General features: G+C 47.5%; 1 protein-coding gene across 2 annotated transcripts in view; it reads right to left on the bottom strand.

Annotated features, from left to right (window-relative positions):
• The window catches only part of LPIN2 (lipin 2), a 120,898-nt gene that overhangs the window by 75,717 nt on the left and 30,644 nt on the right, over positions 1-14,537 (bottom strand). For both annotated transcript variants that reach the window (XM_073550890.1, XM_073550889.1), the window contains exons 2-4: positions 11,192-11,392; positions 10,989-11,084; positions 3,875-4,161 (exon numbers count right to left, since the gene is read on the bottom strand). In XM_073550890.1, the coding sequence (XP_073406991.1) occupies positions 3,875-4,161; positions 10,989-11,084; positions 11,192-11,383 (575 nt within the window). In that variant the 5' untranslated portion in view covers positions 11,384-11,392. The remainder of the gene's footprint in view (positions 1-3,874; positions 4,162-10,988; positions 11,085-11,191; positions 11,393-14,537) is intronic.

Consider the following 14,537-nt stretch of genomic DNA (forward strand, 5'->3'; position numbering starts at 1 on the left):
TATCCAGCTGCGGTTGCTCATCTGGAGGCTCGCTCATGCTCCCAGGAGATGCAGCCGTCTTTTGCCCAGTGACTTTAAATATGGTCCCTCCCCTCCCGGCCATTGCCGCTTGGGGGAGCGTGTTTTTTTTCCTCCTCTCCGGGTGCACGTCGTCCCTGCCTCCCTCACCCGGCACTCCGGGCTCCCAGGGATGCATTGTGCCCGGCGCTGACATAACTCGGCCCCGCGCGTGCTCTCTGAGATCGGTCCCAGAGGTGCATTGCGGTGGTGGCGGCCCCGGGCCTGCGTGCACTCTCCGCTCCCAGGGATGCATTGCGGTGCCCCGACTCTCTGGATACTTCCTGTGCCTCACTGTCCCTGGAGCGTGCCTGCGGCCTCCTATGCCCGGCCATGTACCACGGGGGGAGGCCGTCTTTTTGGAGTGTTCTGCCGCCTCTTCCCCCCCGCACACCCTGGAGGCCCGCTGACCTCCGGCGGTGGCGCCTCGGGTCACCACCCCAGCCGGGACCGGGAACCCCGCTGTCATCGCCCGGACTGGTCGGCCCCGGCATCCAACGACGATCGGTGAGTCCGTAGGTTCCCTATGGGGACAGGAAACCAACTGATGCGGGAGAGTTACCGCCTTTTTATCTGTAGGCTTCCTGTCCCCGCGGGGCGGATCCCCTCTGTCCGTGGTGCCGTCATGGGGGAAAGAGAAAATAAAGTTATAGCTTTGGGAAGAAGGAGAGAAAAAAAATCGAAATGCAAAAATGGAAATTGGTTCCATTGTGAAGGGGTTAATTCCGCCTCATCAAAAGGTGTTGGCTTGATAACCATCCGTAATTTTAATTACTGCGCTGTTCAGTAATAATCAGATATACAATTGATAAAAAAAAAAAAAAAAAAAAAAAAAAAAATTTTGGGAGGTACAGCTGCTATGTTATAGCATCTTCGCTTTGAATCTATATTCTTAACATAAATTTAAAAAGAAAAAAAAAAAATATGGAAGGAGCAGATTACAGGAGGTTTGTGAGAAGAAGTTCCATCAAGTAAAAAAAAGAAAAAAAAAAAAAAAATCAAAAGAAATAAACCCCAGAAGATAGCAGAAAACAGAATGGGAAGACAGAAAAAACTGCTGACATGCAGTTGCGATAAGTCTTTAAATGTTTGACTAGCACGCCCTCATGTGGTGAAACAGTTGAACTATTGGGACTTAGAAGCCAGAATTGTAGGCATTATCCAATTTATACCTTCATCTCACTTGTATATTGATTGAGCATTTTACATCTGTGGGTTTTTTGTGTTTTTTTTTTTTTTTTTTAAACAAAAATGTGGATGGAAAAAATGTCACACCTGAAGCAGTCAGGAAAAAAAAAAACCAAAAAGCTCAGACTCCGCTACATTTGGTTGCATTGCTGAGTGGTGAGCTGAGCAAGAGAATGTGACTGCATATGACCGGCGGTGACGTCATTAAAGGGGGCTTTACACATAGTGATATCGCTAGCAATATCGCTAAAGCGTCACCGATTTTGTGACGCAGCAGCGATATTGCTAGCGACCGGCTCCCCCGCTGGCTATCGCTGATCGCGAGAGATCGGCCGGGTCCATTTCTCGTCAGGCGCTTCCTGCTGGGGCCGACGAGCGACGTGTGGATGCGGGCGGAGGACATCATCATCGCCGCGTCTGAAAGTTAAGTAACGACCGCTGCGTCACTGCTGAGATCTGCCTGTGTGGAAGCTCACCAGCGACCATTTAGCGATGCACTAGCGATCCTGACCGGGTCATATTGTGGTCGGGATCGCTGGTGCATCGCTAAATGTAAAGGGGCTTTTAGGTTACCGCAGGTCACATGCAGCCAGGATCTCATGGTCAGCTCAGTGTGTCCTGAATGCCAGGCGGAGCAGTCACACTACTTATGTCACTGCTCAGAAAGGCATCCAGATGTAGCAGAGTTGGAGCTGTCGTGGGACATATGGATTATCTACAGAGAAGAGTATAACTTTGGTTTTTACATTAATAAATGGGTAAAATGCCCAAGGAGTGTTTTTTTCAATTAATGGGAACCTGTCAGGTTCCCCCCGTGCCCATAGAACCACCAGCGGTTGCATCTGCATATGTAGACACACTGCCTAACAGTGCCAGTGTTATAGTACATACATAAAAGTATTTCTAAAGTCCGTTTATGATCTGTAAATGAGGGCTTCGACTAGTCGAGGGGGCATTAGTGTCCCCAAACTAGTCAGCCCACTAAGCATGTTAACATGACAAACAAGCACCGGCGAAATCGCAGGTGCTATTCTTACATCGTGCAAGTGCGCAGCGTCTTCCCCGCTCATCATTGATTCTCTGAAGCCGGGGTGTATGCATTCTGAATTCAGAGAGGAGCACTGTGCATGTGACCGGCAAGAACCTTAATGATGTCACCGCCGGTCAAACACAGCCGCGTTCTCACGCTCAGCGCAGGCTGGTAGCTGAACTGTAACATTTGTCGCCGCTCAGCAACGCAACCAGATGAAGAAGAGTTGAAGCTTGTTGTGGGACATGAGCAGTATGAATTATCAGCAGGCAGGGGAGTATAATTTTTTTTTTACATTACTAAATTAGTAAAAGCAGGTCAGGCAATGTTTTGTTCAAGTAAAGGAGTGTGTGTGTCTGTCAGAGGACATAACACAGCTGACATCAACCCCAAAAATATTACCCTACTTACCACCGCACCAGGGCAAATGGGAAGTCGGGCGCAAAGCGTCAGAATTTGAGCAACTAATAGGCCTTTTCTGGGGTGGCTGCCGGCTCCTATTTTTAGGCTGGGGAGGGCCAATATCTAGGCCCCTTCCTAGTCTGAGAACACCAGCCCATAGCAGTCTGCTTTAGTTTGGCTGCCTAGCAAAAATAGGGGGACCTCATGCAATTTTTTTTTTTAGGATTTAAATAATAAAAAAAACAAAAACAAAACAGCTGTCTGCTTTACCTGCGTTGGTTATCAAGAATATAAGGGAGACTCCATATCATGGCTGTGATTGAGCTGGAAGTGCCTACACAGGAAAAGCTTGTTGATTGGCTACGCTGCAGCCTTTCAACAAACTGTGCGGGCTGCAGAACACGAACCTCAGGGCGAAGTCAGGGTTCAGAGTCCATGAACGGACAGTAGGTGTCTGGTAAGGACCCCAAACTTTACCATTCGTGTTCGCAGATCACTAGTTACAACATGTTTTGTGCTTAGGGGATCCGGAGTGAGCAAGAAATGCATCAGTTACGATGCTGCTCTAAGTAATCTTCGTGCTTGCTCACAGCTGCCGTGGTTTTAAATATTAGAATAAAAACTGGACTAACATAATAGAGGTGCTGGATTCTCTCTACAACACGTGTATTGGATGTGATCAAGCAAAAAAAGAGGATTCCCGCTTCCATATAAAAGTTCCAATTTATTCAGGTATAAAAATAGAAGCACCAGACAAATCATATCTGTGCAGAGCGAAGAGGCAGAAGCAACGCGTTTCGAACAGACTGCTGTTCTTTTTCCAAGAGCTTGGAAAAAGAACAATGGTCTGTTCGAAACGCGTTGCTTCTGCCTCTTCACTCTGCACAGATGTGATTTGTCTGGTGCTTCTATTTTTATACCTGAATAAATTGGAACTTTTATATGGAAGCAGGAATCCTTTTTTTTGCTAATTTTACGTGGGACTACACGGTGTCCATGCTTCCTATGCACCACCAGCCAAGACAGGTGAGCTGGTTAATTTTTGTATTGCTGAATCGTATTGGATGTGATGCCTGCCAGCAATGATCATGCATAGAGATGACAACCCTACACCTCGGCATCCATTACACCCATAAGTAACCCTCACGCTGCTGGCCAATATGTTCTATATCGGTGTTGGCGTTGCTCTATAGTCACCTCTGAGGATGAACTAGACTTTCTTCATCTGAGCTTAATTCAATGTCAAAGATTTCCTCAACTCCTGGAGGAATGGGGACTTCTTCCTTTTTGTCATGTTTTATTCGCCTTCTCTTCCTTTTTTTCTTCTTCACAGATCCAGTTAGCATATTCTCAGCCTCAGAAATATGAGAGGACAGGGAGGCCTTCATGTCTTCTGGAGAGTTTGGCACGTGGCTGTGGACATTCTTAAAAAAGTGAATCTCTGTGGGAATAGGTGAGGTAGCCAAGTATGCGGGGACTTGTTCCTGGAGACACAAGCAGACACGAATTAAAGGGATGACATACGGTGCCTGTTCCACCACTCATCAGAAGTCACCGCAAAACGCAAGATCCATCATGTAACAGTAAGGCTATGTTCAAAGGCGGAGGATTTCAGAAAACTCACGCACATGCCATTTGTCTCCTGACAATTTGAAAATTTACAATGTCAATTCTTTCAGCTTTTTCTTTTTTATGTATAGAAACCAATGAAAAAACACACAACACCAAAAAACACTGCTAATTTTTTAAGTGTTTTTGGATCATTTAAAATGAATAAAGCTAACTAATCACATGTAATCGGCATCCAAGAACACTGCTGCATCAAAAGGAGTAAAAAAAATGCAGTGAAAAAATTTTGTTTTTACTAACAAGAGCACAGGTTTTGGCTGCAGAAAAAGACGCTACATGTGAACACAGCCTAACTGCCTGCAACCGACGGATTAGAATTATAGTGCTGGTCATTTACACACAACAAGCAGTGCTCCATGCTCCAACATGTGTCATCCTGAAAACAACAAAGTCTGCAATGTAAATGTATCCAAACTGGCTAATATATTTCTACATATTCTGGAAAAATGACCATTGCAGTGTGACTGGATGCTATATATAGGCCACATTTTGTTATCAAAAAGTCTTAGTTACTCACCGGTTAACGGTATTTTTCAGAGTCCATGACAGCACCACCTGAGAGGGGATCCGCCCTTTAGGAACAGGAAACCTACAGATACAAAAAGGGCGGCACCTCTCCCACGCATCAGTTGGATTACAGAGCACAAGAGGACCACAATGGTTAATAGCATAACTTATATACAATACTATACACAACTATTTAAATTACCCGTGTACGTATAAGAGGAAGAAGTGCACACCCAAATTAAACTAAAGGGAGGGAATATACGGGTGCTGTCATGGACTCCGAAAAATACCGTTAACCGGTGAGTAACTAAGACTTTATTCGGTCGTCCATGACAGCACCACCTGAGAGAATTACAGAGAGTAATCACTACTTTAGGGGAGGACTACAGCCTGCAGAACCCTGATACCGAAGGAGAGGTCTGCAGAAGCACCCAAGTCTAGCCTATAATGACTATAAAAAGTGCTCGGAGAGGACCAAGTGGCCGCCTTACAGATCTGGTCGATGGAGACTTCCGATCTCTCGGCCCACGAGGTCGCCACGGCTCTGGTGGAATGCGCCTTCAATTTCTCCGGAGCTACTCTACCTTTTGAGGCATAAGCTAACGAGATTGCTTCTCTGATCCATCTGGCTAGTGTACTTTTGGACACCCTAAGACCTTTCCTAGGGCCTTGGTAGGAGACAAAGAGGGCATTGTCTTTCTTCCAGGGATCGGTAGCCGCTAGATACTCCAAGAGGCATCTCCTAACATCTAAAGTGTGTAGCTTCTCCTCTTTCTCATTAGTTGGTTTAGGGAGGAAGGATGGAAGGACTATTTCCTGCGACCTATGAAAGCTGGAGGCTACTTTTGGTAAATACGCTGGGTCAGGTCTAAGTATTACCCTATCCTCTTTTACCTGAAGAAAAGGTGGGCGCCTAGACAATGCCTGAATGTCGCTTACCCTACGGGCTGACGTTATGGCTATTAGGAAAGCTATCTTGAGGGACAGGCTCCTAATAGAGGCTGACGAGATGGGTTCAAATGGCGCTTCTGTCATAGCTGTGAGGACTAGGTTCAAATCCCATGGCGTGAGTCTATTCTTTACTATTGGTCTGGATCTACTCGCTGCTTTGATAAACCTATTGACCCAGTAATTAGCCGCGATGTTGCAACAAAAGAGGGCCCCCAAGGCGGATACCTGTACTTTAAGGGTACTGGTGGAGAGACCCAAGTCCAGCCCTTTTTGTAAAAATTCCAAGATCTGGCCTATAGGGACGGAATCATCAGTATTTATATTTGAGCTTTGGAGGAATCTTTTCCAAATTCTGACGTAAATCTTAGTTGTCACCACTTTCCTACTTTTTAGTAGAGTGTCAATTAGGTCTGGGGAGAAGCCTTTACTTTTTAGCAGTGACCGCTCAAATTCCACGCCGTGAGATGTAGGCCAGCCACCTGAGGGTGGAAGACCGGGCCCTTCGACAGAAGGTCCGGGATGTCCGGGAGAACCCAAGGATCGTCTACCGACATGATCCTGAGGTTCGAGAACCATGCCCTTCTGGGCCAGAACGGGGCGATGACTATGATCCTTGCCCTGTCCTTCCTGATCTTCCTCAACACCAGAGGAAGTAGAGACAGGGGAGGAAAGGCGTAGGCTAGCCTGAAGTCCCATTTTATCAGTAGCGCATCTACTGCCAGAGGAGTCTCCCTGGGATTTAGGGAGCAAAACTGTCTCGTTTTCGAGTTCTCCTTGGTGGCGAATAGATCCACCTCTGGTTGACCCCATCTCTGCACGATCTGAATGAAAATGGAGGTGTTTAAGGCCCACTCTCCTTGTTTTAACAGATTGCGGCTTAGGAAATCTGCCGCGACGTTCTGTTTTCCTCTTATGTGAAGAGCCGTGAGAGATAAAAAATGCCGCTCTGCTAGCTGGAACAACTGTCCTGCCACATTCATCAGAGTTCTGGATCGAGTTCCGCCTTGGTGGTTGATATAGGCCACGGCCACTCGATTGTCCGAGAGAACTCGTACGTGATGGCCCTGTAGATACATAAGGAGCTCTTTAGCTGCGTGTACTACCGCTGTCAATTCTTTCAAATTAGAAGACATTAGTATCTGATCCCGTTCCCATAGGCCCTGGACCAGAATTTCCTCCATATGCGCCCCCCAACCGGAAGGACTTGCATCCGTGGTGACCACGCGGGTAATGTTATACTCCCAAGGGACCCCTCTAGACAAGTTATTTCTTTCTAGCCACCACTCCAGGGACTCTATTGTGTTTCTGGATAAGGTCAGTCGACCCTCTAAGTTACCCTCAAGAATACTCTGATACCATAAAACTTCGCCCTGTAGAGTTCTCGTATGAACTTGGGCCCACTGGACCGCGGGAATGCAGGATGAGAGGGAACCCAACAGGGACATGGCTTTCCTGAGGGACATGGAGGGGTTGTTGGAAGCGTTCAGGACCCGACCATGCAGGTGCAGCAGCTTCTCTGGGGGCAGATGGCATTCCTGTTTTTTTAGAATCTAGGGTTAGGCCTAGAAATTGTTGAATTTTTAATGGCTGCAAACGGGATTTTTTGATATTAAGTAGCCATCCCAACCGCTCTAGAGCCGCCGTTGTTTTCTCTAATTGTTCTAAACACTGCTCGGCTGAACTGCCTATTATAAGGAGGTCATCTAGATAGGGAACGACTAGAATGTTTAGCTCGCACAGATGGGCCATCACCTCTGCCATCACTTTGGTGAATACTCGGGGCGCAACTGCCACCCCGAAGGGTAAGGCCGCGTACTGGAAGTGCTGGATTGACCCCTCCAACTGAACCGCCAGTCTAAGGAAAGGTTGGTGTGCTAGACATATGGGTATATGATAGTAAGCGTCTTTCAGATCTAGGACCACCATGAAGCAGTTTTGAAACAGCATTTTTATTGCGGTGTTAATCGTTTCCATTTTAAAACGGACGTACGACCAGGAATTTATTGAGGGCTTTGAGGTTAAATATAGCCCTAAATGAGTCGTCCGGTTTACGGACCAAGAACAGGGGGGAATAGAAGCCTTTCCCCCTCTCTTCCTCTGGAACTCTCTTCAGGACTTGTTTGTCCAGTAGCTCGAGGACCTCGGTCTCCAGGGCAGCTTGTTCTAGCGGGGAAGATTTGAGCGGAGTTACCTTGAACCGATCTTGGGGAACGCAGAAGAACTCTAGGTGCAGTCCTGTAGCTATCACCCCCAGTATCCAGCTGCTATTTGAGATTCTGGCCCAGGCCGGGTAGAAGGCAGATAATCTTCCTCCTACCGGAGCCACTAGTCATTGGGGCGGCTTCTTATTATCCCGTGATGGACCTTCTTGGCGCCCCCTCCTCCGAACATGAAGCCCGTACCTCTGGTTTTCTTGTTGTCCCATCTGTTCTGATCTCTGGCCTGCCTCCTGCGGGAATACCCTTTCCTAGAAAAGGGACGTCTCCAGGATGTATTCGGCAGACTTGGAAATTTCTTTTTCTCATCCCCGGCTTTCTCTAACAGTTCGTCTAGGACGGGGCCGAACAAGTATTCACCCTCACAGGGGATAGAACAGAGACGGGACCTGGCTTGGATATCTCCCGGCCAGCATTTTAACCAGAGGGTTCTTCAGGCCGAATTAGACAGACTTGCAGACCTGGCCGCCATTCTTACTGAGTCTGCCGAGGCATCTGCCAGAAAGGCAGCAGCATTCTGGATAATTGGAAGAGACTTACGGATGGAAGCTCGCGAGGTTCCATCCTTTAGCTGGGAGTCCAATTGATCCAGCCAAACCATCATGGATCTGGCTGCGCACGTGGCTGCTATTGCTGGCCTTAGGGTGCCTGCTGACATCTCCCATGTGCCCTTTAAAAAGGAATCTGCCTTTTTATCTAGGGGGTCTTTAAGGGAGGCCATATCGTCGAAGGGTATAGATGACTTTTTGGAGGCCTTATCCCATCGACTTACAATTGGGTCCTCAAAGGGGTATCTTCGCTTGAAAGCAGGCGGCATAGAACCCCTTTTTTCCGTTTTTTTCCACTCCCTGTCTATCAGGCTCTGGACTCTTTCGTTTAATGGAAAAGTCCTTTGCTTTCTGGGGTCTAAACCCCCGAACATAATGTCCTGAGCAGACAGTTCTGTCTTTTTTTCTTCTACCCCCATGGTTGACCTAATGGTCTTAATTAATTTATCCATTCGGTCCAAGGGAAAACAGAACCGGCTGGAATCCTCTTCGGAAGAAGAAGAGGAGGCCGAGGACTCTGAGGAGATATCTTCCCTCCTAGGGCCGACTGAAGATTCTGAGCCTGACACACTAGCCCGTCTTCTTTTAGAAGAATCTTCTTTTGATAGGGCTTTTATTTCAGTCCTGATTAACTGCCTCAGGTCTGTAGCGAAGCTTGGAGCTTCTTCCGCTACCTGCATAAATAGGGAAGAGTGTAAGAGTCTTACTCCACTCACGTTCTACCCCTCATCTCCGTCCCTACCGTCTGTCTCACGCAAGACTGACACAATCTCTTAGGGTGGCCATCTGGTAAGGGGCAACTACAGAGGGCACATTCCTTGTGCTTCTGCTTCCCTGTGGCCTTCTTCCCCTGAGAATCAAAACACATAAGGGGACACTGCATCAGGGTACATTCTCGCAGATCTCTTACCCTTTCAGATGAGGACAGGTACCGGATTATGGGGGGCTGCAGGAGGATCCTTTGGCCTAGAGGAACTGCTGTGGCTCTGTCCACTCGAACGTCCCTCCTTCCGCCTCTTAGGCTGGTCACTGGGGTGCTTTGCCACGGGCTGCACCTCTTGTGGGTCCATGGGGGCTTCTGTTGTATCCATCGCTGGGCCTCCAGAAGCACCTCAGCAGCAATGCCTTCTGACTTAAGAAGGCTTCCCCTCCGGATCAGCAGGAACTCCGTCCGGTGTTCGGGCCCCCCATTGGACCGCTCCTCGTGATCCTCCCCTCCCCTTCAGGTGCCCGGCCCCCTCAGGCGGCGGGCGCGCATCGGCGCGCGTCCACAACGACCGGAAGTCGACCGGCATCCAACTTCCGGCGCTAGGCCCCGCCCCCTCCGCCGTGTCACTTCCGCCGCGCGACAGAGGCCGCGGGGACGCGCGGCAAGGGGCTAGCACTGCGCCGCCGGCTCGGAGCCGCCGCTCCCTTCGTGGGACACCGCCGGCGGCGCCCGCCCGAACGGACCGCACCCCCGGGGGAAGGAGACACAGGGGGACACCGCCTTACCTCACCGGCCCTATGGAGAAGGTGACCGCCGGACCCTGTCTCCGCCTGCTCTTACCACTGCCGTGGAAATCCTACCCGGATCCACCGTGGCGCATCCAGGGCCCCCAGCGAGACCGAGGTAGGAGAACCCCCCACTACCTGAGCCGGTCCGCTGGCCTGGGAATTCAGTTATCCATGACGGACGATCTGTAGGGAGTTCTGTCCTTGTTAGGAACAGGAAACCAACTGATGCGTGGGAGAGGTGCCGCCCTTTTTGTATCTGTAGGTTTCCTGTTCCTAAAGGGCGGATCCCCTCTCAGGTGGTGCTGTCATGGACGACCGAATAAAAAGAGGATTCCAGCTTCCATATAAAATAGAAATTTATTCAAGCATAAAATTGAAGCTCCAGACAAAACGCATCAGTGCAGAGTAAGAGGCAGAAGCAACGAGTTTCGAACAGACCGCGTTGCTTCTGCCTCTTACTCTGCACTGATGCGTTTTGTCTGGAGCTTCAATTTTAAGCTTGAATAAATGTCTATTTTATATGGAAGCTGGAATCCTCTTTTTTTGATGTTTGCACGTGGGACTACACGGTGTCCGTGCTTCCTATGCACCACTAGCCAAGACAGGTGAGCTGGTTAACCCTTTTTGTATAACGTTTTGTTAGGCTTGGTAAATAAGGTCCGTTGCATTGACCGGGTTTGCAAAATGGAAAACAATGAGCGCAGATCCTGTAATTGAGCCTGGTACACACCAATGCTGAAGATCCTGTGACCATCTCTGACCCAATGGACCTAAACACTGACTGAACATTTAGAGCCGTGTTTTTGCCAGAAATATTAAACTGCGACTGAATGACTCAATTATAAAAAGAAATACAGTCGCCATTCAGGACCAGAAATACGGACGCACAGTTGTACACACTTGTGTCAGAGGGTTAGACTGAAACAGAAAGACCTTCAGTATTCTGACAACAAAGCTACTTACATTTTCTTCTTCAGTTTCTTGCACAAAAAAAGCTTCGCCGTTGTCTCCGAGTTTCATGTGCAAGTCCACGGGTTCGCCATTGATTTCAATGTCAATCTACTCGGGACAAAAAAAAAAAAAAATAAATAAATTGATAAATAAAACCTTGTTTTTCCCATAGAGGATTGGTTTGTAATAATCTGGGATTGTACTCATTGACATACCACTTTTTCCTTGGACCGAAGAACTCCCAACTTCCCAAAGCGGACATGGAAAGGTGAGCACAGGTAAGTGCCATCTTGCTGACGGACTACGATGATATCAATGCAGCCCGAGAGGGTCGCCTGGTTGATCCCCTTGTACAGCTCCCTCACGGTGACCAGGACCTGCCCGGCAAGCTGACCAACATAGTTCATAGTTTGAGACTAGAAAGAAAGAAAACAGGAACAAATTAGAACGATTTATAAAGCAACACTGTTATAAATGCACGGCAGGCAACTCACACACAGTGTACGCAACCCAACTGTGCTTCACTTCAGTCATAGAAGCCAGAGTCATCCCATGATGGACACCAATCGTGCCCGTCACACCCTGTAGAGGGGTCTGTCTGCTCTTTTACCAGTGTAAGTTGGGCATGCTGTGTTCATATCTGCCGCACCAAAGCCTCAGGTGTAGCTACATTCTGCACGTTATATTACATGGTCACAGATGTCACACTGTAGAAGGATCAACTTTATTCTCATTTGCACAAGGAAAGACTAGAAGCAATGGGATGAAACTGAATGGGAGGAGACACATTAGATATTAGAAAAAACTTTTTGACAGTTAGAGTGATCAATGAGTGGAACAGGCTGCCACGAGAAGTGGTGAGTTCTCCTTCAATGGAAGTCTTCAAACAGAGGCTGGACAGACATCTGACTGGGATGATGCTTTGAGCAGGGGGTTGGACCAGATGGCCCAGGAGGTCCCTTCCAACTCTACGATTCTATGATTTATGACAATACGAGTCGACTGAGGATTCATCAATGATTTCAAGTGGCAAAAAAACCCATCCAGGATCTGTGGACCACATCCCTCCCTTTCTGAAGCTTCAGATAAAGTACTGCAAGTGCCAACACCTGAGAAGATCCACTTCAGACACTGCCTGTATAGTCTTCCCACATGGCCAGAAATTCAGCTGCTTATCTTCAAACTCCAGCTCCCAAGCAGAAAGACAGCATCATCAACATGTAATCTAGGGTCTTATAGTTTGGGGCATTACCAAAATGTAATCACTGAATGTAATCAAAACCCATATGGCAGCGATGGCAAACCTATGGCACGCATGCCAGAAAGGGCATGCAGAGCCCTCTCAGCTATAATAATGGAAAACAGGGTGGCTCACTGCTTTTAGTCTGGTGCTCAGAGGAAAAAATAGAATATAAATGAAAAAGAACCTCGGAACACAGTATAATATCAATCTATTATTTTATTCATCCAAAAAAAAGGCACAATTAAGTGTAGTGAGACCAGTGTTATACAGACATATCGACGTTTCGGCTATTTAAAGCCTTTTTCAAGATTTTATCTGTATGAAAACATGGTCCATACATATGTTGCCCATTGGACTTCTCAAGCATTCAATTCATGTGAAACATATATGAAAACCACCAAAGGAGTGACCGCCCAGAGGGCGCACAGATCGTTGCCAGTGAAAGTCGTGGTGAGCTTCCACCTGGATATAACTGAAGTGTAATTGTAGTTTAATGAGGATTCAGACGTCAGTGTATGGAGGTCGTCCTGACCTGAACTGGACAGCCTCATCTAGTCCTATGAGAGAGTCAAGTTCAAATCAGTAGACCCCATGCCCAGCCTAGCATCACAGGCCCTACACGGACGTCTGAATAAGGCTTTATACTGTGACGCTTGTACTGTTAGATTGTGATCTAAGCAAGCGCCACCACCAATCAGTCAGGTAGATTCTGTGGTACAGTTTATGACAGATACACAAGAAGTGAGGATGTGGTCAGGAGGTCATAAAAGTCTAGCATGTGCTACTTTATCTGCAGGTTACAAAACAACGCCCCACCTCCCAACATTCACTTTCCAGTAAACACAAAGGTCGTGTTTTTCCCTCGGAGATCAGATTATCCTCTGTACATGGCAATCCCAACAGATATTTCCCTTATATAATACTTACAGGAGCCAAAGGAGGAAAGCATCAACACTGAACACAACAGCTAGAGAAACACAGCAGTGAGGCCAAAAAGAAGTATACACTAGAGATGCGCGAACGTGCTCGAATAAGGCGTTATACCAGCATACTCATGTGCTAATTGAGTGTCTTCGGTGTGCTTGAAAAATACGTTCGAGTCCCAGCAGCTGCATGTCTAGCAGCTGTTTGCTTGTGTTTTTTCGCGACATATTTGACTTCATTATATTGGTAAAAAAAATTTTTTAGAGACCACATCACATTTAGGCTGTGTACCCAGGTTGCAGATTGCATGCGTTTTTGCCGCGAAAATGAATACAGAACGCAGCCCATGCATTCCTATGGCATTCCGCACATGCAGTGCTAATGCTGCGTTTTTCCTCGGCGGAATCGCATAGCGGAAAAAAAACGCAGCATGCTCATTACTTTTGCGGAATCACCGCGATTCCGCCAAGAATCGCCGCAATTCCACACACATAGGAATATCCGCTTACTTTCCGCATGTGGCTATACCCATCATGCGCAAAGTGAGCAGATCATGTGCAGATGGTACCCAGGGTCTGGAGGAGAGAAGACTGTTTTCCCAGGCCCTGGGTACCATATCCCTGTAAAAAGAAAAAAAAAAAAAAAAAAAGAAGATCGGGTTATACTCACCTTCCGCGGTCCCGCGCAGCCTTACCGATGCTCCCGCCAACTCCCGTTCCCAGTAATGCCTTGCGGCAAGGACCTGTGATGACGTAGCGCTCTCGCGAGAGCGCTACAGTATTGCTACGTCATCTCGGGTCATTGTCGCAAGGCATCGCTGGGAACGGGAGCATCTCTGAGGCCTGGGAACGCTGCGCGGGACGCCGGAAGGTGAGAATATCACGATTTTTTATTTTTTTTAAATTATTTTTAACATTCTCTCTTTTACAATTGATGCCGCATAGGCAGTCTCAATAGTAAAAAGTTGATCACAATTGTCAAACACTATGTTTGACGAGTGTGACCAATCTGTCAATCACATTCCAAACGATGCTACAGATCGCTTGGAATGCGCTTGAATTCCGCATGCGAAAATCGCATGAAAAACGCTTGTTTTCCGCGGGAAAAATGCGGCGGGAGTTGTGGAAATGCTGTGGAAATTTCCACAGCATTTCTGCAATGTGGGTACATAGCCTTAAAGTTACTCTGGGGGGCCTATATGACAGAAAATACCCAAAAGTAACACCATTCTAAAAACTGCACTCCTTCAGGTGCTTCACAGGAATTAATGGAAAGTGGAAGACAATTTTTTATTTTTGCAAGAGTAAGAGGATAAAATGGACCCCTAAAATTTGTTGTGCAATTTCTCCTGAGCACACAGATACCTCATATGTGAGGGAAAACTACTGTTTGGG

Source organism: Dendrobates tinctorius, unplaced genomic scaffold (assembly GCF_039654945.1).
Source record: "Dendrobates tinctorius isolate UK_male_01 unplaced genomic scaffold, ASM3965494v1 ptg000171l, whole genome shotgun sequence".
Lineage (NCBI taxonomy): Eukaryota > Metazoa > Chordata > Amphibia > Anura > Dendrobatidae > Dendrobates > Dendrobates tinctorius.